This window comes from Oncorhynchus kisutch, linkage group LG8 (genome assembly GCF_002021735.2).
Source record: "Oncorhynchus kisutch isolate 150728-3 linkage group LG8, Okis_V2, whole genome shotgun sequence".
NCBI lineage: Eukaryota > Metazoa > Chordata > Actinopteri > Salmoniformes > Salmonidae > Oncorhynchus > Oncorhynchus kisutch.
The window spans coordinates 74310179-74336416 of record NC_034181.2 but is presented as its reverse complement, the minus strand read 5'-3'; the positions used below and the strand labels follow the sequence as shown (position 1 = coordinate 74336416).

The 26238-nt window shown below is 44.1% G+C and overlaps 3 protein-coding genes across 5 annotated transcripts in view; 1 reads left to right on the top strand and 2 right to left on the bottom strand.

Annotated features, from left to right (window-relative positions):
• Positions 1 to 15002, top strand: part of LOC109884758 (uncharacterized protein KIAA0355) — a 44523-nt gene extending 29521 nt beyond the window's left edge. For both annotated transcript variants that reach the window (XM_031831205.1, XM_031831206.1), the window contains 12 exons: positions 308 to 520; positions 5912 to 6052; positions 6396 to 6491; positions 6638 to 6799; positions 7587 to 7745; positions 9118 to 9215; positions 9530 to 9655; positions 9859 to 10919; positions 12058 to 12223; positions 12531 to 12668; positions 12808 to 12886; positions 13081 to 15002. In XM_031831205.1, coding sequence (XP_031687065.1) covers positions 308 to 520; positions 5912 to 6052; positions 6396 to 6491; positions 6638 to 6799; positions 7587 to 7745; positions 9118 to 9215; positions 9530 to 9655; positions 9859 to 10919; positions 12058 to 12223; positions 12531 to 12668; positions 12808 to 12886; positions 13081 to 13395 — 2754 coding nt within the window. In that variant the 3' untranslated portion in view covers positions 13396 to 15002. The remainder of the gene's footprint in view (positions 1 to 307; positions 521 to 5911; positions 6053 to 6395; positions 6492 to 6637; positions 6800 to 7586; positions 7746 to 9117; positions 9216 to 9529; positions 9656 to 9858; positions 10920 to 12057; positions 12224 to 12530; positions 12669 to 12807; positions 12887 to 13080) is intronic.
• ss18l2 (ss18, like 2) lies at positions 14784 to 16694 on the bottom strand. The gene is made up of 4 exons (XM_020476682.2): positions 16510 to 16694; positions 16238 to 16314; positions 15591 to 15671; positions 14784 to 15474 (listed from the first exon to the last, which is right to left on the bottom strand). The coding sequence occupies exons 1-4, from the start codon at positions 16576 to 16578 to the stop codon at positions 15444 to 15446; spliced, it is 258 nt and encodes an 85-aa protein (XP_020332271.1). The 5' UTR covers positions 16579 to 16694; the 3' UTR covers positions 14784 to 15443.
• A 2064-nt stretch (positions 16695 to 18758) lies between these two features.
• LOC109884759 (protein LSM14 homolog A) lies at positions 18759 to 25932 on the bottom strand. Of its 2 annotated transcripts, none has more exons than XM_020476679.2 (9): positions 25591 to 25902; positions 24970 to 25133; positions 24713 to 24860; positions 23252 to 23431; positions 22969 to 23043; positions 22596 to 22775; positions 22234 to 22405; positions 21813 to 22092; positions 18759 to 21585 (listed from the first exon to the last, which is right to left on the bottom strand). In XM_020476679.2, the coding sequence occupies exons 1-9, from the start codon at positions 25709 to 25711 to the stop codon at positions 21565 to 21567; spliced, it is 1341 nt and encodes a 446-aa protein (XP_020332268.1). In that variant the 5' UTR covers positions 25712 to 25902; the 3' UTR covers positions 18759 to 21564. The 2 variants fall into 2 exon arrangements, with proteins under 2 accessions (XP_020332268.1, XP_020332267.1); XM_020476678.2 differs by having other exon boundaries at positions 18761 to 21588; positions 25591 to 25932.
• Positions 25933 to 26238: the final 306 nt, after the last annotated feature.

Sequence of the window (26238 nt, the reverse complement as noted above, 5' to 3'; positions counted from 1 at the left end):
CAATGCATGTTATTCTATTTAGATAATCTGATTTTAAGAGGACTCACAGGGTTAACAAAGATCATCGTTTTAAGGAGTATTTAAACATCCAAGTCACTGAAGCCAACATCACTTAAGTTAGTTTCTGAGTAATGAAAAACAAGGAATGCCAAGGCCGTATGCTTTGAGAACTGGTGTTCTTAGAAAACAATGATGAATGATCAAGGCTCCCACTAATGTAATCTTGTCAGGGGTGTGATTTTTTTTTTTCTTCTCCTGATATTGTCTTTATCACAACCTTTAGAATCTTATGTGTTCTCTCCTCCAGGTGCTGGGTCGGTGCTTCCTGACGGTGATGCAGGTGCACTTCCAGTTCCTATCCCAGGCCCTGCAGAAGGTGCAGCCTGTGGCCCAGTCGTGCCTGGCAGAGGCCCTTGCCCAGGCCCAGGAGCGACGCAGCAATGTCCGCTCCCAGAGCTCCTGCCCTGGGCCCCTGACGGAGCTGGAGGAGGCCTCACGATCATGGAAGGGTGCAGCCGAGGTATTTAGACATGGAGGCCAGGGCGCCCCCAGGACTCTCCAAGGAGCTTCCTGTTGTGACTAGCTGGTGGAAATAGACTGTGTTCAAAACGTGACACGCTGACTGTTACACATTCCTATGAAATGCAGTCAGCTACCATTCCAGCCACAATTTCCTCCTATTTCCCATTGAGAAGTTTGTATATACAGTATATGAGCCTGCATTGCTAGTTTTCCCTCTTCCACTTTAAGCTAGGCCTACTCATCCCCAAACAAACCCTAGCTAACTGAAATGGGGGCCATTTTGTGAGAGGAGCTAGCTGGTAAATCACGTAGCTAATAAGTCCCCCTGGCACATTTGGAGCTTTGTTCTGTACAGTGGAGCCAGAATGGAGAATTGTGAGTGGCCTGATTGATCTGTTAAGCCCTGGCATGTGGGGTGTTAGCCCTGAAGGGAACGGGGCTGGATATCCTGCTGGAATGTGCTGCTGCGATATGTCTGGGCTGGGCATGGCCGGGCCTCACTGCAATGTTGGGTAGTTTTCAAAGAGGGAGGCGGTCGGTTTCCCCCCTATAGAAGCAGTTATTCACAAATCTAGGCCCAACACTGTTCTAAAATGTACAATCTACCAGATGTGTGACCGAGTCACAAGCAAGTCAAGGTCCAAGTCTCGAGTAGTCACAAGTAGAATGGGTCGAGAGTCAAGTCCAAGTCGTGCATTCTAAGTGTGAGTCAAGTAATGGAAAAAAAATGAATCTATACATGCAATGACTGTATGGTAGCCTCTAAATGTCTGTTAGAGGCTACCAGACAGCACTTTTCATTATTTTGTCTACAACACACTTTGATTATGTAATAATTCATTTTAACAACAAATTCCTAATGCAAACTTCATAAATAAATAATACATTTCAAGCTATTTTGACATACCAAAAGACCAGTACGCCTATACTAGTAATTAATGCCTGCTCACCAAACAATTTTGGCCGCTGGATATTTATGGCAATCCGCTCTCCATACGGTTTGACATTTGCACTGCACCCAATCCTACAGCTCTACAGAAAATCGTCAAACTGTTCGTTGGCTCATTGGTTCTCAAACTTTTTGACCCCCAACCCCCAAAAAACAGTGGTTCAAAAAGTTTACCCCACGCATGTAGATTTGATTTATTTTATTATTATTATTTTACCCCTTTTTCTCCCCAATTTTGTGGTATCCAATTGTTTTAGTAGCTACTATCTTGTCTCATCACTACAACTCCCGTACAGGCTCGGGAGAGACGAAGGTTGAAAGTCATGCGTCCTCCGATACACAACCCAACCAAGCCGCACTGCTTCTTAACACTGCGCGCATCCAACCCGGAAGCCAGCCGCACTAATGTGTCGGAGGAAACACCGTGCACCTGGCAACCTTGGTTAGCGCGCATTGTGCCCAGCCCGCCACAGGAGTCACTGGTGCGCGATGAGACAAGGATATCCCTACCGGCCAAACCCTCCCTAACCCAGACGACGCTAGGCCAATTGTGCGTCGCCCCACGGACCTCCCGGTCGCGCCCGGTTACGACAGAGCCTGGCTCGAACCCAGAGTCTCTGGTGGCACAGCTAGCGCTGCAGTACAGCGCCCTTAACCACTGCGCCACCCGGAGGCCCCAATGAACACTTATTTTAACTTAATATACATCAATAAAATCAATTTAGCCTCAAGTAGATAATGAAACATGTTCAATTTGGTTTAAATAATGCAAAAACTAAGTGTTGGAGAAGAAAGTAAAAGTGCAATATTTGCCATGTAAGAAAGCTAACGTTTCAGTTCCTTGCTCAGAACATGAGAACATATGAAAGCTGGTGGTTCCTTTTAACATGTCTTCAATATTCCCAGGTAAGAAGTTTTAGGTTGTAGTTATTATAGGAATTATAGGACTATTTCTCTATACCATTTGTATTTCTTTGACTATTGGATGTTCTTATAGGCACTTTAGTATTGCCAGTGTAACAGTATAGCTTCCGTCCCTCTCCTCGCTCCTCTCTGGGCTCGAACCAGCAACACAACGACAACAGCCACCACATCGAAGCGTTACCCATGCAGAGCAAGGGAAACAACTACCCCCAAGGCTCAGAGCGAGTGATGTCTGAAACGCTATTAGCGCGCGCTAACTAGCCAGCCATTTCACTTCGGTCACACCAGCCTCATTTCGGGAGTTGATAGGTTTGAAGTCATAAACAGCGCAATGCTTGACGCACAACGAAGAGCTCCTGGCAAAACGCACAAAAGTGCTGTTTGAATGAATGTTTACGCGCCTGCTTCTGCCTACCACCGCTCAGTCAGATGCTTGTATGCTCAGTCAGATTATACACAACGCAGGACACGCTAGATAATATCTAGTAATATCATCAACCATCTGTAGTTAACTAGTGATTAGGATTGTTTTTTATAAGATAAGTTTAATGCTAGCTAGCAACTTACCTTGGCTTACTGCATTCGCGTAACAGGCAGTCTCCTTGTGGAGTGCAACAAGAGGCAGGTTATTGCGTTGGACTAGTTAACTGTAAGGGTGCAAGATTGGATCTTAAATGTGTTCTTAACTGACTTGCCTAGTTAAATAAAGGTGTAAAAATAAATAAATAAAAATCTGAAATCGGTGTCAAAAAATACCGATTTCCGATTGTTATGAAATCGGCCCTAATTAATCGGCCATTCCGATTAATCGGTCGACCTCTAGTACATACCTCAACCAGAAGCCATGGATTACAGGCAACATTCGCACTGAGCTAAAGGGTAGAGCTGCCGCTTTCAGGGTGCGGGACTCTAATCCGAAAGCTTACATGAAATCCCGCTATGCCCTGTGACGAACCGTCAATACGGGGCTAAGATTGAATCATACTACACCGGCTCCGACGCTCTTCGGATGTGGCAGGGCTTGACACGAGCCTACCAGACGAGCTAAATCACTTCTATGCTCGCTTCGAGGCAAGCAACACTGACGCATGCATGAGAGCATCAGCTGTTCCGGACGACTGTGTGTTCACGCTCTCCGTAGCCGCAAGACTTTTAAACAGATCAACATGCACAAGGCTGCGGGGCCAGACGGATTACCAGGACGTGTGCTCCGGGCGTGTGCTGATCAACTGGCAGGTGCCGTCACTGACATTTTCAACATGTCCCTGATTGAGTCTGTAATACCAACATGCTTCAAGCAGACCACCATAGTCCCTGTGCCCAAGAACACTAAGGCAACCTGCCTAAATGACTACAGACCTGTAGCACCCACGTCCGTAGCCATGAAGTGCTTTGAAAGGCTGGTAATTGCTCACCTCAACACCATTAACCCAGAAACCCTAGACCCACTCCAATTTGCATACTGTCCAAACAGATCCACAGATGATGCAATCTCTTTTGCACTCCACACTGCCCTTTCCCACCTGGACAAAAGGAACACCTTTGTGAGAATGCTGTTCATTGACTACAGCTCAGCGTTCAACACCATAGTACCCTCAAAGCTCATCACTAAGCTAAGGACCCTGGGACTAAACACCTCCCTCTGCAACTGGATCCTGGACTCCCTGACAGGCCGCCCCCAGGTGGTGAGGGTAGGTAGCAACACATCTGCCACGCTGATCCTCAACACTGGAGCTCCCCAGGGGTGTGTGTTCAGTCCCCTCCTGTACTCCCTGTTCACCCACAACTGCATGGCCAGGCACGACTCCAACACCATCGTTAAGTTTGCTGACGACACAACAGTGGTAGGCCTGATCACCGACAACGACGAGACAGCCTATAGGGAGGAGGTCAGAGACCTGGCCGGGTGGTGCCAGAATAACAGACTATCCCACAATGTAACCAAGACTAAAGAGATGATTGTGGACTACAGGAGAAGGAGCACCGAGCACGTCCCCATTCTCATCGACGGGGCTGTAGTGGAGCAGGTTGAGAGCTTCAAATTCCTTGGTGTCCACAACAAACTAGATTGGTCCAAACACACGAAGACAGTCGTGAAGAGGGCACGACAAAGCCTATTCTCCCTCAGGAAACTAAAAAGATTTGGCATGGGTCCTGAGATCCTCAAAAGGTTCTACAGCTGCAACAACATGGTTACATCACTGCCTGGTACGGCAATTGCTCGGCCTCCGACTGCAAGGCACTTCAGAGGGTAGTGCGTACGGCCCAGTACATCACTGGGGCAAAGCTGCCTGCCATCCAGGACCTCTACACCAGGCGGTGTCAGAGGAAGACCATAATTGTCAAAGACCCCAGTCATAGACTGTTCTCTCTACTACCGCATGGCAAGCGGTACCGGAGTGCCAAGTCTAGGTCAAAAAGGCTTCTCAACAGTTCTTACCCCCAAGCCATAAGACTCCACTACAGCCCCGACTATTTGCATTGTGTGCCCCCTCCCCCAACCCCTCTTTTACGCTGCTGCTACTCTCTGTTTATCTTATATGCATAGTCACTTTAACTATACATTCATTTACATACTACCTAAATTGGCCCGACCAACCAGTGCTCCCGCACATTGGCTAACCGGGCTATCTGCATTGTGTACCACCACCCGCCAACCCCTCTTTTACGCTTCTGCTACTCTCTGTTCATCATATATGCACAGTCACTTTAACGATACCCACATGTACATACTATCTCTAAGCCTGACTAACAGGTGTCTGTATATAGCCTTGCTACTCTTTTTTTTTTTTTTTTTGCACCATTGGTTAGAGCCTGTAAGTAAGCATTTCACTAAGGTTTACACCTGTTGTATTCGGCGCACGGGACAAAAACTTTGATTTGGTTTGAATGTTTTATTCACATTTTGCATTTGTATCTGAAAGTCATTTAATGTTAGCAGTCAATCTCAACTAGGTATGGATGTCATGTCACTTCTCTGTAGCCCAGAACCCTATTCTTCCTCACAAATACTGTAAATAATTTGCCAGAATATGTTACATCTTCATCCCAAAGTATTGAATGCAATGTGACGTTACAGCCATCTTTAGACATGTAGCCACCCATACTAGGCATATCTGAAATATGGAAATGATTAATGAAAATCTCCAGGTAGCCTTTTATTGTTCTGGCAAAGATGCCTCCGTAGGAGATTTCTAAACTGTTTTATCTGGATAATACAAACAATAGGCCTACTGTTTTTGTCTGGTCATCAATATGTGCAACCTTTTGGTTCTGAAGCACAGATTACATGTTTTTGAGATGACAATTTAGTGCAATACCGTAGGCCTATATTACAAATCAGATGAAATGGGTGAAGGTATATAAAATCTAAATGGTAGGGTATTTGTATTTTCCCCATTCAGTTTCACACTCGTGACCCCCCCCCCCCTGCAGGTGCAGGGTGTGTAAGGGTTGTACTAGGGTATGTGATGCTGTGTAAACTGCTATGTGACCTGAGACTGTGCTGTGTTCCAGGCCACGGGACGTCTGAGGGAGAGGGGACGTGACGGCTGCCTGGCAGGCATCCAGATCCAGCAGCTCTTCTGCTCCAACAACCCCAACATCCCTGATCACCATCTGAAGGAGCTCAACATGAAGATCGACAGTGCCTTGCAGGTAGATGGCGCACGCGGCAGGACCACCACAGCCTTGGTCAATGTCTGAAATGACACCCTATTCCCCAATATAGGCTTGTGCACTGCTTTTGACCAGAGCCTTATTCCTGGTCATTTTCCCTGTAAAGTGCAATATTTTTAATCAGGGCTCTGGTCAATAGTATTGCACTATATATGGAATAGGGTGCCATTTCTAACTGGGTCACTTGTGCCTTACAGAACAAAGGCTGCTTCAAATCAATGTGTTGATGGCTTGGATATGAAAGGACTGGATGAAGCAATAGCTAGCCTGACTTAATTACATGTTAATTTTACACAAATTATATTCTCTTTCCTCTCGCCAGGCTTATAAAGCAGCACTAGAAAGTATGGGCCACAGTGAATATGCACTGAAAGCTGGCTTTCACCTCAATCCCAAATCTGTGGAGGCAGCTTTACAGGTATATTTACTCTAAGCACAGGAGGTATTACAGCTCATTAGGAATGGTAAAGCCTTGTATTATAGTGGCTGTGATAAGAGCAAAACCCTGCCTCTAACCTATTTGTACATCCTGTGTCTGCGCCTGTCTCTCTGTCTACTATGTAGGGCTGCTGCAGTGAGGCAGAGGCCCAGCAGGCTGGCAGGATGCAGACCATCTCCCAGCCCATTCAATGTGAGCTGCCCACCATACCTGTGCAGATTGGCGCCCACTTCCTTAAAGGAGTGTCCTTCAACGAATCGGCGGCTGACAACCTCAAACTGAAAACGGTATGTCTGTTATGGAGGACATGATGTTATAGAATGTTCAGATATTGCATAGAACATATGATTTGTCATGTTAAATCGGGAGTCATCAGCTTGGGAGTCATATTCAGCTCTATTCATTACATTTCTATCTACAACATTGTAAATACACCCCTGGCCTTGGCTCGCTGGCATCCTGGCGCTAGGCTACTGTGATGGGTGGTTTCCTAAGTCTTTCATAGTTTGACCTTGCTGACCAGAATGGGTCACTCTGCTCTCTCTAGGAAGTGAGAGCCGCTTAGACGGTCATTTCAACCTCTGATGACTTACGTGGGCTGTGAGTCTTGTATTTGGCAGGGCTTTAATATTTTGATGTGGATGTCTTAACACTTATTCCATGGTACATCTGATGCCTTGGGTCTGGATAGAATCAGCATCTGCTTCATTAGTTTACAGTGAGATTCTCCCCCAGTTTATGGGACAAAACTATCTGTCAGTTATCTGACTCACCATTTACCAGATTCAGAAATAACAGCACGTTCATCAGGACCCTTTAAACTAGAGAGCCTAGACACTTTAACAAGAGGGGACTTTGTAGTTGCTACTGTTTCCTGTTCTGGTCTATGTTAGTGTTTTAGAAGAGATGAATAGGACCCCCACACTCACTATTGCTCTACCATACCTTTTATTTGGCAAAAAAATTAACAAAGTTTCAATCCAAAGTGGGTCTTTGTCAGGTCCACATTACTGCTGCTGATGCAAAGCACTAGTCTTGTGTTTTCACACCGGCCACCCTGTTTTGTATCCTCAGCACACCATGTTGCAGCTCATTAAAGAGGCAGTGGGGCAGAATGGAGTGACCCCCCGGGATGACTCCCCCGTCACTGAGGTCCTCAACCAGGTCTGCCCTTCCAGCTGGAGAATGGCCTGCAAGACCGCCGTCCAGTTACTGTTCGCTCAGGCGGGACTGGTGAGTACAAAGCACTTAAGATGTCAACAAGGGCATCAAAGTCGCCCAGCTTAAAATACTTGTCTCGTTTAGATGTCAACATAAACTGTTGTCTAATCTTAAATTAGCTGATGGCTTGTTTTGCTTTAGCAGTACGGCCATGTGTTTCAACCAACTTCACTTATTTTATGAAAAGGTAAAGGAATATTTAATTCGTTAGAGGTCCCTGCCTTGAGCAGATTCACTAACTCTAAAGCCTCTGCTTAGTGAAGCCTCTACATTATAGCTCTGGGCCAGGCTGCAAGTTGTAGTCTATTGTAACCTTGAGGCCATTGTTTGGGAGGTGTGTAATCGAGATGATGGGAAGGTATGTTGGGTTCCTTTGAATGGCCAAGAGGTGTAAACAAACTCATTGTAGACACACAGTGAAGCCAACATTCCTGCAGCATCTGGGTAAAGGATGGGGTCATCTGGTTGGATCTTCAAACAGATCTCTGGCTGTTCACTTTGAAATGAGTCTCCCCCAGCCAACAGAGAGAAAGCAGCAGTCATCCACTACTCTACTTTGTATAGTTCCTCAGTGTAGTCTGTAATATTTAGTGCGTCAGGCCTGGGGAGTGTTCTTATCCACCCATCAGCAGCGCTGAGTGTAAAACAATCCCTAGTGGTGGATGGGAGCTTTATATGAACTCCTTATCTGAGCTATGAGCTCTGAAGAACAGACAGTGGGAGCCTGCATAGCAGCCTAAGAGGAGACTACCTTCTCTTAACATTACTCATAGTGGATCTGCCAGACAGTGAAAATGGCTTTGTTCTTTCTGGGACATACATTTTCAAATTCTCAACACCTGAATTGGCCAATTCTCCTCTTTTGGGCGCCTATGCTGCTGCATCTCGCTCTCGTTTTTCTCTCTCTACCTGTTACCTTGTGAGTCTGGGACCTGGTGGGTGTGGTGGTATGTTTCTCATAGGCCTGGACTCAGCCCTCTGACTGCCCAGGGGTCCTGAGGATACACCTGCTATATAAATAACAATAGGCTGACTTCCTGTGAGACAGGAAGGGTCCTCCCTCCCCAAGTTGCATTTGTCTAGAAGGTAGAGCCTCTTTCAAAGAACTACTGGAAAATATTGGGCTGGATATCTGGAAGCATGTATATTTGTTGTTCACCCAAAGTAGCTTGAATTGTAGCTTGGATTGCCTATTATTTTAGAGGAGACTGTGTTAGAGTACCAATTTCTTTCCACAATATCTGATTTGCTTACAGTCAGAGTTGAGAGAAAACAAAGGGCCAATATAATCCTGTAGAATTGCTTGCACAAGCGTAGCTGACTGAGGGAATGCATTCTATTAGAAGCTGTGGTGATGCAGCTCTCTGAATGACTGTGTGGACAGGTGGTTGTTGACACTGCTCAGATGGAGAACAAGGAAGCCTATGCTCCACAGATTACTCTGGAGGGCTCCAGAGTTGTGGTACAAGTACCCTCCACATGGTGAGTAGGATTATTCATATTTGTCTCTTCTGCCCTCTGTGGAAAAACAATCTGCTTGCTTTACAGGTCCAAAAAATAATTTGGCAAATTTAGCTTGCTTTACAGTTTTATCTTATCAAAGGAATTCCAAGTATTCAGAATCCTTAGACATACAATTGGCTAAATCAGCAAACTACATACTATCTGCATAAGCCAACACTGAACTCCATCAACTATCACATTTGGACAGTAAAGTGAAGTATTAACAGACCCATAAATGTATTTGTTATGTTGGACATGCCAGTCGTGCTGTGTCCTGACTGTCCTGTGTGTAGGTGCCTGAAAGAGGACCCAGCCACCATGTCTCTGTTGCAGCGGAGTCTGGACCCAGAGAAGACCCTCGGCCTGGTGGACGTGCTATATACCGCCGTCTTTGACATCAATAGGTGGAAGGAGTGCAAGTGAGTGGATGTGTATTGTCCAAGGCATTTGCATTTTTAATTCCTAGAAAGAATCAACCTGCTGTGTGTTCACATTGGCATGGGCTGACAGAGGTATAGCCCTCATTCTCAAGCTTTAGTTTACATTTGCCCCGATAGAAAATCTAGCTAGCTGTTGTAATTTTCCATGCCATTGAATGCTTATGTATCTTCTCCCTCCACAGAGAACAGGCCTTGCCCACCATTCAGATGCAGTTACAGCGGGAGAGCTCTGACTACGGGATGCAGGTAGACCTGCCTTCTGGAAATGGCTCCAAAGCCCCCAGTGGACTGCCCAAAACTATCTCCAAGCTAACTTCCAAATTCACAAAGAAGGCTTCTTCCAGCTCTGTGTCCAGTGGTGGTGGGGGCAGCTACTCTATTCCCAGCACCCCATCCCATAGCATGCTCTCCTCTAGCAGCAGCTCTGAAGACCAGCAGTTTAAGAGCCTGGGTCACGCAGTAGACGGAAGACTGCAGAGCATCTTACAGCTGGGCAACCTGTCCAGCAACCCAGACCCCACCCAGCCCCAGAACGGTTCAGTGTGTGACGACCAGGGCATGAACCTCCCCACGGACCAGGAGATGCAGGACGTCATTGACTTTCTCTCAGGTTTCAATATGGGCAAGTCCCAGCAAGCCTCCCCACTGGTCAAAAGGAGGAACTCTGTAGCGTCTGCCAACGCCGCCGAGCTGAAGCCCCCGAGCGGAGCCACCGACCGAACCCCAACCTCTCAAGCTGTCTCCCACAGTTCACTGCAGCCCCCTACCCAGAGTATTCCCCAGCATCAGCAGCCAGTGCAGCAGCAACAGCCACCACCACCACAGCAGCCCTCCCAACAGGTACTGCAGTACTACCAACACCTCCTCCAGCCTATTGGTCAGCAGCAGCATGCTCCACCTCAGCTGCCCTCCCAACAGCCTCCACCCCAGGCTCTTCCCCAGCAGAGAGTGCCAAGCAAGTGGCTGAGTGGTTCCAGCCAGCAGCAGCCTCCTCCCCAGGGCCCCCCTCCCCCATCAGGGCTCTCCCCCCTGGGGCCAATTGGCCAGTGGGGCTCACCTGGCCTCCCAGACCTGAGCTCGGACCTGTACAGCCTGGGGCTGGTCAGCACCTACATGGACAGTGTCATGACTGAGATGCTGGGGCAGAAGCCACAAGGTCCCCGCAACAACACCTGGCCCAACAGGGACCAGAACGAGGGGGTGTTTGGTGTGCTGGGAGACACTTTGCCCTTTGACCCCGCAGGTGAGTCATTTTTATCCCTTATCCACAAACCCAGATAACACTCTGGGTTCCTCTGACTAATGTGGGTTGTGTTCAGTAGGGAGTGAACATTTTGGAACAGAGTGAAACTGGGAGGTACTACAGTGTTCCTCACTGAACATAACCTAGGTGGTTGATAATAACACTTCAGAGCAGTGTGTGACCTGCATATTGTCATGTTGAAGGATGCAGTCGACTACAAAGGCTCCACATAATAACAATGAAAGTTGGCTCCTTCCTGCACATCGTTTGTCAAAGTGTAGCCAGGGTGAGATCCAGTGTCTTGACCTCCGATAAAGAAAAGCGGCCTCCTTTAGGACGGTGTTATTTCCCCTCCCTCCCCATTATCAGTAGGTTGTCTGGGTTGTGGTGGTGAGGCAGGCAGGCAGCTCACAGCCTCCAGGGATTCCATGGTAGGAGAGAACTGTGTCAGCAGTGGGGCTTGGAGCTGTGTTGACTGGGCTGTTTCATTACAAAGACCGAGAAGGAAAAAGGAAATACTACTGTTTTAGCACGGCAGTCATTATGCCTGGAGAGGATATGTTGCTTTTGATTTTTCTTGGGGGTTTTGTGGTTTGGAGATGTGCTTACATAATCTCATTGTAACCATTTAAAGCCATTTGGGGTGGTGATATTTCGCTGACAAAAATGTATGATCTAGTCTGTCTGATATCCATACGATTTCCTGAATGAATAGCGGCCATTATCTTGTGCAACCTGAGGAAGTGAAAAACCTTCATAGCCACATTTGCCATTCAGATACATTTTCACAAACTCTGAACTACAGGACCTTACTAGTCTCTCCAAATGCACTGTAAGTGTAGGTTGTCTGACAGTGAGCAGCTGCCCCCCCCCCCCCCCCCCCCCCCAACCCCCAGAAGTTCTGATGTTATAATTTTAAATGTTATGCTGAATTTACAATGTCAGTTGCTGTTTTTACAGTGCAGCAGACTCTTTTTATTTCAGAGCAGAGGCCATTGTGTTCAGCTGGCTTATGGCTATTGTGCTTTTTCTGCTATGGTAGACAGTCTGGCTGAATGGATTGAGCTGTGGGGTACACACACACACAGAAAAGCTGAGGATGTTAAACTGAACTGTGTTTTCTCTCTTTCATATGCAGTTGGCTCTGACCCTGAGTTTGCGCGTTACGTTGCCGGAGTCAGCCAGGCCATGCAGCAGAAACGGCAGGTGCAGCACATCCGTCGACCCAGCAACACCCGCGGCAACTGGCCCGTCTCTGATGAGCAGCACAGGACCTGGTCCCACCCAGAGTACTACAGTGAGGGGTACGTTCCCCAAACACAATCAACACTTAACATCTCATTGATACACACATCTCTGTATATGACATAGGGCTCTATATAGTCTGCCAAAAGTACTACAGGGTACTTCATTCAAGGCTCTATACACCACTCCATCTCACATGACACATGCCTACTAGTACAATTTATTCACACCTCTTTGTATATAACATCTCTCTAGAAAGTATGCCAATCAATCTTACATGCCTCTTAGTGACGTTCGATTTGTAAGAACAAGATGTTCATAGTGTTTCAAGTAGTTCTGACTGAGAATGCCACTTATGTGAAACAGGGAGGTGGTCCACAGCAGCTGGTCAGCCAATCAGGGAGACTCTGCCAGCTCCAGTGATGAGACGTCCTCAGCCAATGGGGACAGCCTGTTCTCCATGTTCTCTGGACCTGATCTTGTTGCAGCCGTCAAACAAAGAAGGTACAACTGAGTCACCATGTATTAAATGTACACCATAATATATTAGTTCTTTTGGTTTCCCTACAACCTGTTTTGTTATTCATGATGTGAACTATCGATATTGTGCTGTAGAGCTTCATGTCTCCTCTTCTGCCTGTAGAAAACACAGCTGTGGTGAGCAGGAGGTGTGTACCCTTCCCTCTCCTCCCCTCCATCACTTGGGAGATGATAATAACCAGGTAAGGAAAGTGTGTACTTAAGAGTGTGGGCAGTACAGTAATTGGGCCAGAAAATTGAAGCATCTATCATTAACTGAATCTGTATATATGATTATATTGAATCTCTTTAAATGTTAACATTTACCCCCTTTTATTTATTTTTGCTAAAGATCTTGTATTGATCAACTCCCATTTCCATCTATTCTACTCCACAGGAAAGCAAAACTAAAACTTGGCCGCCGAAGGCCCCATGGCAGCACTCCACTCACACTCAACACAACACCATGCCCAATCCAAGCTCTTCCCTGTACCAGATGAACATCCCTTCCAGCCAATGGAGTGATTCCATGCAGATGTTGCAGTCTCCGGTGTGGTCCACTGCCAGTGACTGCCCTCCCTCCACCGGGATCTCCTCTGGCTTCTCTCACTTCACCCAGCAGCAGCAACAGCAGCACAAACCCATCAGCAAGGGCTTTAAATCCTTCCCCATCAAACATGAGCACAGGCCCTCTTACCTTAACCAGTACTGATACAGACTAAACAAATGAGTCCATTGGCATGGTAGAATACCTGTAGCTGTATTTCTGAAGCAAGTTCTGCTGTGACCATTAGTAATGTTGCCCTAACCATTCAATTGAACAGTCTAAGTATGTGTTTTCAGGCAAAATTGCATTGTTCATACTGGCTTAACATTTTGTATGTGTTTTCAGGCAAAATTGCATTGTTCATACTGACTTAACATTTTGTATGTATTTTCCCATTTCAAACACCCCCTATTTGAAAAAGACATTCTAAACTGCCATGTAAAAGCTGTAAGCAATGCATGTCATCCTGGCAGCATTTAGTCTGCCAGATAAAGTTTATACTGTTTCCTCAGACGAGCTTGAAACATGCACGGCCATCATCCACTTTTCTTCTCCTTCTGAAAATGTGTACGGGATAAGATTTTAGGGGGTGGGCTCTAAACAAGGCACTCCAGTTTTCCCCATAATTGTATACTGTCTACATAGCTGTAACTGCCAAATCTCATGTAAGATGACTCAGACTACAGCTAACATCTACTGTTCCATAGCTTGTAAATTACTGAAGTTGAAATATAAATAATAATTTACTACTTTTTATTAAGAGGCTTTGAGCAGGCTCAGCATAAATATTATAATCATTGCAGAGGTGTAATTGAAAAAAAAATACTACTTTTTCAACAACTGACAAGAGTAAAAGATATATAGCAGTAACTATGTGCCATGTTGGTATTAATAGCACTTGCATAATATTATTTTCCAACCAAAGTGTTGTTCAGAAGATAAATGGTGCTGAAGAGAAGTCAGTTTATTATATTGATCATTAATAAAGTTACGAGCCCTAGAGCATTAGGGAAAGTCTTTATGATCAAAAAGCGCATTCATTTCCTTTTCCCGATTGGCAGTTCACTTCAGAATGACACTAACTCAAACCTGTTTGTTCCTTTAAAATACAATATTTTCATGTACAAATATTGACAGTATTAATCTTATTTTTGTATTTTCTTACATGTTCTACAATTACTGTATGTTACTTAACACAATCCCCCCCCCCCCCCCCCCAAGATGCGAAGGCACATTCATTTCTTTAGTTCAGAGTTTAACGACACCATATCTATAAAGGTTACCAAATATGCCATTATAAACACTAAAACATTGTGTAGGGTATTTTTTTTTTTGCCCATGTTACTTCAGTTTCTATGGCTACGGGCTGTATTTAAAGGCCCAGAATGTTAACTTTTTGATGTTTGCAGATGCCAATGTTGCCTGTATTTATGAAATGACACAATGTTTTCTGAAAACTAACATACCATGTTTACAGAGATGTTTGCTGTATAAATATCTTTTTAGTTGTGCTTTGCACAATCAAAATATAGGGTTTGTTGCATTGTCTGTTATTTCCCAAACTTTTGCTGCCTTTTTTTTTTTTTTACATCTTTAAAGACCTTGGACTGTAACCGTTAGCATATTTTAGCTGTGGCATCTACAAAAAAGTAACCCTGACAGAAGATATGAAGGGGGACTGCTTGGCTTCTTGTTCTCTTGAGCTGGCAACTGAATCTTCCCAAGTGTATCAGCAATGCAACAAAAATGAATAAAAATTACTAGCAATTGAATAGTGTTATTTTCTATGACTCCATGCATGATCCTTTTATTTGAGGGGTGACAGGCTGCCTAGTAGGCTGTTGTACATCTAGTTTTAACTAGCAGGCTTGAAGTCAGAACTTTGCTGTAACATCTTTTACCTTAAGTCCACTGAACTGCAACCCTTGTCAGTAATATAATAGCCATTGTCCAAGGCTACCCCTAGTAGTGTATTTCAAACTTCACAATGCTGGTGGTGACTTGCCCACGAACTGACCTGTTGGGTGTAATGATAATATTCTGCGAAAGCTCAATATGCCCAAACTCAATTATTAAATGCACCTTGTGTTACTTTACAGCAGTAGGGGTCAGGAAAAAAATAGCAACATTTATTTTCAATAAAATGATAGATGTGAATCAATTCAGAGGAAATTGCCTATTATGTATGATGGCTTTATGTCCATTCTGGGATGTCAATGTTGGTGCCTCTCCATTGGTGGGGATCTGAAAATTGGAATCTGAGTCAATTTGCAACCCGTCACTGGTTAACATCGACAAACAAAACAATGGTCAAGCAATGAATGTAGCTGGTTGCATTTTCATTGAGGGACAAAACATACGTTTGTGGTTGGAGCCAAGTTTGGCTGGCGTCTGCTATGGTTCCCAGGTAAACAATGTTGCGGTGCAAGATCTGTTGATATCTGGTGGAGAAAAAGTTGTTTACAGTATGGTAGTTAAAACACAGCAGGGAGGCCAACCCTATTCCAGCCCTACCATAATTATTTACTCATCAGGAACTTAATTGTATTTGTCACAGGTGTACACCTTACCATGAGATGCTTACTTACAAGCCCTTAACCAACAATGCAGTTAAGAGTTACTATTTTTACTTTAAGTAAATATTTTACTGAGTCAATGTGCGGGGTTACAGGTTAGTCGATGTGCATGTTGGTAGGGTTAAAGTAACTATGCATAGATAACAGCAAGTCTGTTAAGAACACATTCTTATTTACAATGCTGGGCCAATTGTACACCACCCTATGGGACTCCCAATCACGGCCAGATGTGATACAGCCTGGATTCGAACCAGGGACTGTAGTGACATCTTGCACTGAGATGCAGTGCCTTAGAACACTCCACCACTCTGAATCGGGTGTGTTTATATAGAGCTGGTTAAAAACCTGCAAACCCAATAGCTCCAGGAGAAGGGTTGACGTCACCAACTCTAGGGGAAATAACACATAGATATGGATGAAGTTGAACTTACTGTACACATTCCATTGCGCGTCCTTTTTGCATGTACTCTGTGATGCACCTTACCAGCTGGTCATTTTCGTCCAGTAACTGAAAGTTGGAAAATATGAAAAACTTTTAACACAGCTGGAAACTTGTTTACCGAAGCTACCACCTTGTATGATAGAATGTAGGCCAAATAACAAACCAGCTGTACAGCTAGCTAATGAGCTAGACACAGTTGTAAACATTCTAGCTAAATGCTACACAGATTAACATAACAAACTGATAGCTAACGTTACTTACTCTTTGGATGGTTTCTTGGTTGATCTGAGCTTTTCCTCTATGTCTTTTCGGTACAAAAGCAACAGACATTTTGAGTTACATTGAATGACAAACGTTAGACAGTGGCTGTGACTACGACTGGGCTAATATTAGCTAGCTAGAGGACATCCACCATCTTTGCTCGTACTGCCTGGGATTTTCGGTCGTCACCTTACCACAGCCACGAAGTCATAAACCCCGCCCATTTCTACAATTTATCTTCTTAACCACTAATTTTAAACCTAACCCAAACCTTAAATTATGAACCAAAAGTCAATGTTTGTTTTTATGATTTTTTACGATATAGCCATCATGACTTTGCGGCTGTGGTAACTAGTGGAAACGGATTTTCGTTTATTTCTTAGTCGAAAATGTACCAGTTCAATTTCAATCCATCGTCCCTTGTCACTTGTCACCCTGAGGATCCTGCTAACCTGTGGATAGGCTAATTGATCAAATCAAATTGTATTAGTCACATGCGCCGAATTCAACAGGTGTCGACCTTACAGTGAAATGCTTGCTTACGACCCCCTAACCAACAATGCAGTTAAAAAAAATACGGATAAGAATAAGTAATAAAAGTAACAAGTAATTAAAGAGCAGCAGTAAAATAACAATAGCGAGACTGTATACAGTGGGTACTGGTACAGAGTCAATGCGCTGGGGCACCGTTTGGTTGAGGTTATATGTACATGTAGGTAGAGTTATTAAAGTGACTATGCATAGATGATAACAACCGAGAGTAGCACCGGCTTAAAGGGGGTGGGGGGCTATATAAATAGTCTGGGTGCCATTTGATTAGGTGTTCAGGAGTCTTATGGCTCAGGGGTTGAAGCTGTTTAGAAGCCTCTTGGACCTAGACCTGGCACTCCGATACTGCTTGCAGTGCGGAAGCATAGAGAACAGTCTATGACTAGGGTGGCTGGAGTCTTGGGGCCTTCCTCTGACACCACCTGGTATAGAGGTCCTGGATGGCAGGAAGTTGCCATACCAGGCAGTGATGGTGCAGCAGTAGAACCTTTTGAGGATCTGAGGAGCCGTGCCAAATCTTTTCAGTCTCCTGACGGGGAGTAGGTAATGTCGTGTCCTCTTCACGACTGTCTTGGTGTGCTTGGACCATGTTAGTTTGTTGGGGATGTAGACACCAAGGAACTTGAAGCTCTCGGTCCTCTTTTTCCTGTAGTCCACAATCATCTCCTTAGTCTTGATCACATTGAGGGAGAGGTTGTTGTCCTGGCACCACACGGCCAGGTCTCTGACCTCCCTATAGGCTGTCTTGTTGTGTCATCGGCAAACTTAATGTGTTGGGAGTCATGCCTGGCCATGCAGTCATGAGTGAACAAGGAGTACAGGAGGGGCCCCTGTGTTGAGGATCAGCGTGGCGGATGTGTTGTTACCTATCCTTACCACCTGGGGGTGGCCCGTCAGGAAGTCCAGTTGCAGAGGGAGGTGTTTAGTCCAAGGGCCATTAGCTAATTGATGAGCTTTGAGGGCACTATGGTGTTGAACGCTGAGCTGAGTCAATGAATAGCATTCTCACATAGGTTTCTTTTGTTTAGGTGGGAAAAGGCAGTGTGGAGTGCAATAGAGATCGCGTCATCTGTGGATCTGTTGGGGCGCTATGCAAATTGGAGTGGGTCTAGGTTTCCTGGGTTAATGATGAGCCATGAGAAGCCTTTCGAAGCACTTCATGGCTACAGACGTGAGTGCTACGGATCGGTAGTCGTTTAGGCAGGTTACCTTAGTGTTCTTGGGCACATAGCTTCCGCTATATCGCTTTCATCTATCCAGTTGTTGGAAAGGAGTAGGATGAGAAGTAGCTAGGGAGTGAAGTGAAAAAAAACAGTCAAGGCCCGTGCTAGTGCGCATGTCAAAATCTAATGTTTGTAAACAAACTACTGAAACTTCAGAAAAACTCAACCCAATGCTTTCCACAGAAGCATGTCTATAAAATTAACTCAAATAGATATCCAAACTACATATACATGTTCCTCCTTCTCTAGAAAAGACCATAAACATATTTCAAATAGTAACTGAAGTCAGAGCCCTAAAGAGTAATTATAAAACATGGACATACAAAAATGCTATGAGCATGGAAGGTTTGGTAGAAGGCAATAATTACATTTCTCGTAAAATCTTGAAAAATATGTGAACTGAGTAGTGTAGAACATGCAGTGTCCACAATTCTTGGAAGGCAACTCTTGACTATCAGTATAATAAAAACAAGGAAATGGTTATTGAACAATTGTTTATTTTTTATCTGGAGTAAAAACCTGTCTGCATAGGGCAGCCCAATTGAAGTACACCATGATGTTCAACTGCTTTATTTATAAACAATATCTGGCTTTATTATTCCAGAGTTCGGAAGGAGTAACTCATGTAGTCAAAACGCTACAGTAATATGTAGGTAATATGCACTGTTTGAAATCTCAAATTAGCTCTGGACCTGACACCGACGTGGTTATTGCAACTGCCCAGGCTCATGTGTATAATCCTTGTTCGGAGTCACTATTTTGTGTTTTATCACAAGGCAAGGCTGCCATAGCCTCGCACAAGCCATCTTGATCTCGCAAGCTCAAAGATCAGGGTGATTCCTACAAGGCTAATAAGGCTGCCATGCATTGCTCTGTATTATCAACCTGTACAACAATTGAGTAAAACTGCACATTTATTAACTACAGGATATATTGGCCTAGTTGCCCAACATTTTTAATGATCTAGATCAGGTTTATTTTGTAGTGTTTTCAAATAGTACATGTTACATATTGTCATCATACTGTAGGTCAATTTAAAGATAAATACATAACCCCCCCTTCCTTCACTCCCAAACATACTGGCAAAAAGTGAGAATATCTGAAACAATCCAACCCCATTCTCTGCTGGTTTAAACATCCAGTTCACATCCCTGTATCTTATACGTAAAAAGAAAATATCCCATTAAAAAAATCTGAATCTTTTCCAGAGGTGCGATTTTATGGATAATCCTCCAAACTGCTAGCACTGGACAATAGACCATGCTCAATAGACTTCCCCAAGCATGGGGAAAGGGACAAATATAGCAAGCTTAGAGCACAGATGCGGTTTATTACAAATGCTGGAATTTGATCACTAGGCATTCTTCCAGAAGCTTAGTAGATTGGTTTTAAGGCCTGGAGTAACTACACTACTTTTCTTGTATCGAACTTCTTCCAACAAGTGAATTTCATTTGTTTCCTTCAGCCTCATGTAAACTTAGTGGTTGGACTTAAAAATAAATCTATACCCAACCCTAGCTGTGCAGAATATTATTGCTGAATATGAATATTTTTCCTACGTTATACAGCCCTTACTCTCCAACATATTTTGTCACTTCAACAAATAGATGGGCAGTTCTCAATTTCTTTTTTCAGAACAAGCTTGCATGAGAATCCCTTCTGTGCAAGGCTACTACGCAGTCCATACAGCTGGTGAATGAGACTTCATTTTTTCCCCACTGAAGTTGCATTAGGGAGACTGAAAAACAAAAACACCAGCATCTTTCGGTTTAGAGTTGAGCACACTAGATTGTTGTTTTAGATGCAACACAATACAAGGGCAAGCATGCCAATAGATCAAGTAAAGACAGTCTGCTAGAAAAATGTTAACATACATCAGTAACACTTGAACTGCAAATTGTTTTGAAACAGAATAAGTAGCCCAATGCTCCCAGTCCCATTCCATACTGCGGACAAGACCAATCTGCTTACACAGCAGTCTAAGTCAGAACCAGCCATCTTCTCTTGCAGGGCAAACATTTAGAGGTCAACAATGACTTAACTCTATAGACACTTGTTAAGCAGCTAGTTAAAACATGGCAGTTAATTCAACTCATATTCAAGCACTGGGTAGATGGAGAAGGCTAGATAGACATTTCTAATGACTGATGATCCAAGTTCAGTCATTATTGTTGCAGAAAAGCCTCCCTTGACTACAGTAAAGAGCAATAGTCACCAACACGACATTTAACAAAAATATGCCAGAGCAAATATGTGCTTCGCACGCCATCACTGAATCACAGACTGCAGTCCTTTCCAACACGACCTGTAGTTGGCAACCAGCATTAGCGGATGTTGGGATACACTGGGCATTATTAGAGGGGGTAGAGAAAACTTCCCAACAGCTCTGAATCAGTTCATTTCATATGCATTTCTAAAACCAGAAGTTAAGTGGCAACCACACAATATCTTTGGGGCAGAAATAACAGCATGATGCAGTAGAAAATACATTCCTTCAATATGATTATAAAACTAATGATCCCGATTACTGAAAATGCTCCATAATACAAAGTGTTTTCAGGATGTCCGACCTACTCCAATCTTGTATAAATAGCTTATGTTAAAGGTGTGAACTGACTACCTTAATTTGAAGGCAGGATCTCTACAAAAAAAGTGAGCCTATGATTTAAACCACTTATCTACTTGATGTACCCCAAGAACATTTACATTTTAGTCTTTTAGCAGGAACACCACAAGAGCTTCTCTGACTAAGAAACTTGGCAAAGTACAGCAGAACGTCAAAACACAGGATAAATGGCTACTGAGAGACTAGGAGAATATAAAAAACAAAAACTGTGACCCGGCAGACTATGTAGCATTTTAGTGCTCCTAAGTTAAATTGCAGGATATATCCAAAAAATAAAGCTATTTTCAGGGATCAAAGTACTCACAGTATCAGCATTCTTCTGCATACATCTTTACACAACAGAACATTATCAAATACAATTTTAGTAAGAAACTCAAATAGATGCAAAAATACTGAATAATTCCACTGCAGTACAGTATTTACACAAGTTCTTGTCCCTCTGATTACTGGATACATTTTCAAAAGCACACATTCCTTTGTTGTATTTTTCAGAGAAAAAAAAAAGAAATTTGTAAAGAAGCTGCATTCACACCCGTTTAAATCAAGCAGTCAACCCCAGTGCTGGTGGCAAATTTACAGAGTATGTTCATTATTTTGGACAAATATTTCTGGACCATGAAGGGCTACAATTCTTGGTGGATCCGTCTTTCTGGTGCACTACGCGGCCACTTTGTTATCCTTCTGGAATAAAGCAAAACATGTTTAGACTTGTGAACACACAACCAGCCTTTAATATGGAGACAAAGACTTGCATCATATGGAACTTCACTTGCATCATAAGTGCGATGTTAGGTTGTCTTGTCCTTTGTTGTGTGTGCACATGTACATTTAACTTTTGAATAATAAAAATCACCAACAACCAATTTTAAATGTGGTGAAAACAAAAATGGTAAGGAAAGATTTACCCTGTATTCATATTCAACAAACTCCCGGCCACCTCTGCTGCCTCCTCGGAATCCTCCCCTGAAGCCGGGTGGGGCCCCGCGGGGGGGTCCAAAGGAACCTCTGCTCATGGCACGCCCTCTGCCCCCACGGAAGCCCATGCCGCCACGACTTCCTCTGAAGCCTCCCCGGCCTCGGTTGTGCCTCAGTGGGATGCCAAAGGTCTCCGAATTCATCCTCCTCTCCTCAGCCCAAGTCTGCCTCCTTGGGAATCCTGAACCTCCAGATCGCTCAGCTGCTTTCCTGTAAATACAAAATGAGACCTTTAATGCCAAAGACGAACCTACCGACATGCTTTGGATTTCCATTAGTATGAGACTAACAATACCACAAAGCACATAAATAAAAATACAAAAATTGGTCAAGAGAGCAAAAGGGACATGCCTTGTATCATCAGAAGAAATGTTGTCAAAGAAGGACTTAGTTTTGTCATAGTAAACGCTGGCCACCACAGGTTCCTCTTCTTCAGCATTGCCTTCACTGTTCTGTGTCTCCACTCCAGAATCTGCCTTCTCATCTCCATTAAGAGCCTTCTCTGCTTTATCAGGCCTGTCATCTATGTTAGACAATTAAAAGGGGGTAAACAATTTTCTTCATAAATTTGGATTAAGCTAAGAGGATACAAAGAGTACATAAAATATCCACAAGTTCCAAAACAGTGGCAGCCTGGGATTTCAGGTAGGAACCCAGGCTAGGCCATGACATAACTGCTGCATGGAACATGCTATAATAATTACAAATACTACCTTTCAGTTTGAGTTTGTTCTGAAACTCTTTTTCAATCTCCTCCTTGTTGAACTGAGCGTTGGCAGTCTCAAAGTCAAAGTCCTGATCAAATTTCATGGGACCGTCCCGGAGTGGGTTGAAGCGGCCTCTTCCACGGTGACCACCTCCACGACCACGGCGCTGAGGGGGAGGACCACCGGCTGGGAAGACAGGACAGCAGAGTCCGACAATAAAGCAGCGTTTAGATGATAATTTATTTGAATCCATGTAGATCTTATCTTGACAGAAAAACATGGACACATTAATACCAGTAAGGCAGTATACAACAGAAGCTAGGGCGAGAGTTTTAACAGGTTAACAAGTACACTGGTAGTTTAATGAGAACCAACTCACCACATTGACGGTTATTCCGGTTGTCACCACCACCGTGCTCAGAATCTGGTCTGGTTATTTTCTGAACCTCAGGGCCTAAACAGTACAAAATAAAAGGACCAAACTCACAATTATTTGGGCATATCAGTCAAGTACAACATTATTCTAAACTAGAAAGCCATATGGCCAGGTGCTTCACTTAGAGCTAGGTGATCAAGCAATTGTTCTAAACAGGCAATATAGACTAGTCTGTGTGACAGCAGTGTATTGTAGATATTCAGGCCAAGCCTGGCTACAGCCTCACCCCTTCTCTGTTCCAGGATGTCTGGGGGCTTCTGGTTGCCTGGCGTAGTGATGGGCCTGGCTGGTGGGCCAGCTGGGCTCCTTTGTCCCACTGGTGCAGGGGCAGTGGTGGGGGAAGTCTGCACTGCCTGCTCCAGGGAAGGGCTCTTCCTCAGAGGGTCCAGCTGGGGACTGGTGCGACCTAGAGGACAAGGCAGGGGTTAGCCCAAGATGTACTCTTAAGGAGCCTACCATTACTCCTATAAGGTCCAAGGACCGTATATGATATATTCAAAGGAAGACTGGCTCTAGCAGCCAACATATACATACACACAAACCATTTTTAGTTTTTATTTGAGCCCTTTTTACTCCCTAATTATTCAATCTTGGCTCATTGCTGCAGCTCCCCAACGGGCTCGGGAGAGGCGAAGGTGGAGACATGCCTCCTCCAAAACCTGACCCACTTAACCGCGCTCGACAGCTTAACACAGAAGCCAGCCGCACCAATGTGTCAGAGGAAACACAGTTCAACTGGCATATGGAGTCAGCCCGCAGGCACCTGACCAGCCACAAGGAGTCGCTAGAGCGCGATGAGCCAAGTAAAGCCCCACCGGCCAAACCCTCCCTTAACCTGACAATTGTGCGCCGTCCTATGGGACACCTGACCACGGCCGGTTGTGGCACAGTCCGGGATATGAAGCCGGGACTGTAGTAACGCCTCCAGCACTACTGCATGCAATGTAGTGCTTTAGACCACTGCGCCACTCGGGAGCCCCAAACACTCAATTTAAACATTAATGTATTCTAAACTGCGATACAGTTCTAGAACCATAAAGCACTTCACCTTCAAAAAAAAAATCACAGCTGCAAAATACACACTTGCTGTTTTAACCAGCTTTATCACAGTTGAAGCCAACGGTATTTTTCAGTGACACGTTTCTGGCAGCCTTCTTCGGTTACACACAGGTGTTTGGAGCATGCTAGATCTCTGTCTTCCGTAAACACGCGCTGTAACATGGAGATATGTCCGTATGGGAGCACTAACCCCATAAATGTAACCTTTTCTTTAATCATTTCTCTCTGATATGAAAGATAAAACCCTTATGCTTCCAAAACTGTACCGCAAGTGATGCATGCTAATGTTCAGACCGAGTGTTGGATTTCTTAATTTTAAAAAACTCCCCCATACAGAAGACACCATCATCCAATTACTTGTGTACTGTAATGGAACTGAGTGATCAAAGGCTAGGCAGGGATGTGATTATAATAATGCAAGAAGTGCAGTGCTCCACTGATGTTAACTGCAAGCAACATACCACATAAATTTGTATTATATTGAGAGGCAGATATGCTAAAGAAAAAAAGTACTAGTTCCAACAGCATTGCATTACACACTGACAATACAAGAGCTTTCAAGATTATTCTTCATTTCAGACATCTCAGAGATGATAGAATGGCGAAGCAACAAGATGAATGTACCAACCTCCACCAACAACTCCAAACTGCTGGGACACCAGGGGGCTTGGGTGAAACTGGCTGTAAGGGGGGACAGGAGCCCTGCTGCTAAAGGGTGCATATGAGCCCACAGACTGGAATGATGGGGGTGGAGCATTGGTGGATCCAATAGAGGACTGGGGAAGTAAAACAAAATGTTGAACCACATTCAGAACTATTATTAAATACATAAAAAAGCAAATACATTTACAAATGAATCATTGACTAGAGCAATGTCCTGCTTACTTGAACAATGGCAGGGTCCTGAGGCAGGGAGCTGGTGGCTTTCGGTGGCTCGCAAACTGTCAGGTCCTTGATATCACTCCCTCTGAAGATGATGTACTCGAAGACTTCATCTCGTGGTGGAATTGGCCTATCAGTAGGGCGGTCCTCAGTGCCAAAGGAGCGGACTTTTTGGATAAACAAATACCAGACAGAGACAGATTACAACAGTGTCACTATCATTGATTATCTGCCAGATAATCCGCTATTCATTGTAGTCTAGTATTAACAAAATGAAACGCCGTGCAGGATCTGATTTCCCATCACCACATTAACCGCTAACTAATCCTGCAAGTTGGCTGAAACTATAACCCGGTCAACTAATTTATACAACAACAAAACATGAATGAAACAGGCCAGGGCGTTTGCAGTGAAACGGGATAGCTAAATTAGCTTTGCTAACTTAAACTAGCCTGCCACAAGCATTATTAAGCATTCGACAAAGCTAACTACTAGCTATGCTAACTAGCATTGTGAACAATTTGACAGTGACAGACTAAATGCCTGCATTGCGTTACTAGTAAAAAAGTGAGGTGTTTTCAATTTATCGACTTATTTTTTTGCAAGGTATACGTTTTAACTTACCTTTGGCGAGAGCAACAGTCGAATTTTCGGTGTCAATTGTGTATAAAATTCCTTCATAACGAATCTCGGCCTTCGAGATTAGGCTAATTTTACTCCCGATGTAGGGCGTCCCTCCACTCATACCGTCTTCCTTTTTCTTTGAGTGTGGAAAATAAATATATATTACAAAAGTATATGGCAAGTAACTAGCTATTTTATTTAGTCCTGTTTGTACACTTCTAACAAAGAATATTGCCCGTTCGTTCTTCCACCAAATTGCTAGCACCACGACATGGCCGTTTTCATATGATGCCTTGCCTCACCGCATAGAATGGTGGGAAATCCTCTCTGTAAACCGTAAATATCGCGAGTTTTCACGGGATCATGCTACCTTTCAAAGATTACTGGTCTAAGGTTAGTTTTGTGTTTCTCGCCCTACTGGATACTTTCTGGGATTGGGAGAGAGAAACTGATCCTAGATCTGAGACTGCCAACTAGAGTTTATGTAAATTTTTCATTGCTGCCACTGGATATCTTATCGCCCAACTCTTTCGCCCATCCCTTATGCACAAAAATACATAAAAAGACAACGTTTGTTTAATTAAGCAATTTCCACAATGTATCATTTATTTTACTGTAATCTGCAATAAAGACTAGGGTGCAGTTGCA

Bases quoted from the DNA above. Each gene is read 5' to 3' on its own strand.
- ss18l2 (XM_020476682.2), bottom strand. From the start codon at position 16,578: ATGTCTGTTGCTTTTGTACCGAAAAGACATAGAGGAAAAGCTCAGATC. The intron at 15,672-16,237 runs GTAAGTTCAACT...TTTCTCCACCAG, and splicing joins CGCGCAATGGAATGTGTACA to ATATCAACAGATCTTGCACC. The intron at 15,475-15,590 runs GTATGTTTTGTC...TCCAATTTTCAG, and splicing joins ACTTGGCTCCAACCACAAAC to ATCCCCACCAATGGAGAGGC.
- LOC109884759 (XM_020476678.2), bottom strand. From the start codon at position 25,711: ATGAGTGGAGGGACGCCCTACATCGGGAGTAAAATTAGCCTAATCTCG. The intron at 23,432-24,712 runs GTTGGTACATTC...CTTGTCCTCTAG, and splicing joins GTTTGGAGTTGTTGGTGGAG to GTCGCACCAGTCCCCAGCTG. The intron at 22,776-22,968 runs GTGAGTTGGTTC...CTGTCTTCCCAG, and splicing joins CCGGAATAACCGTCAATGTG to CCGGTGGTCCTCCCCCTCAG.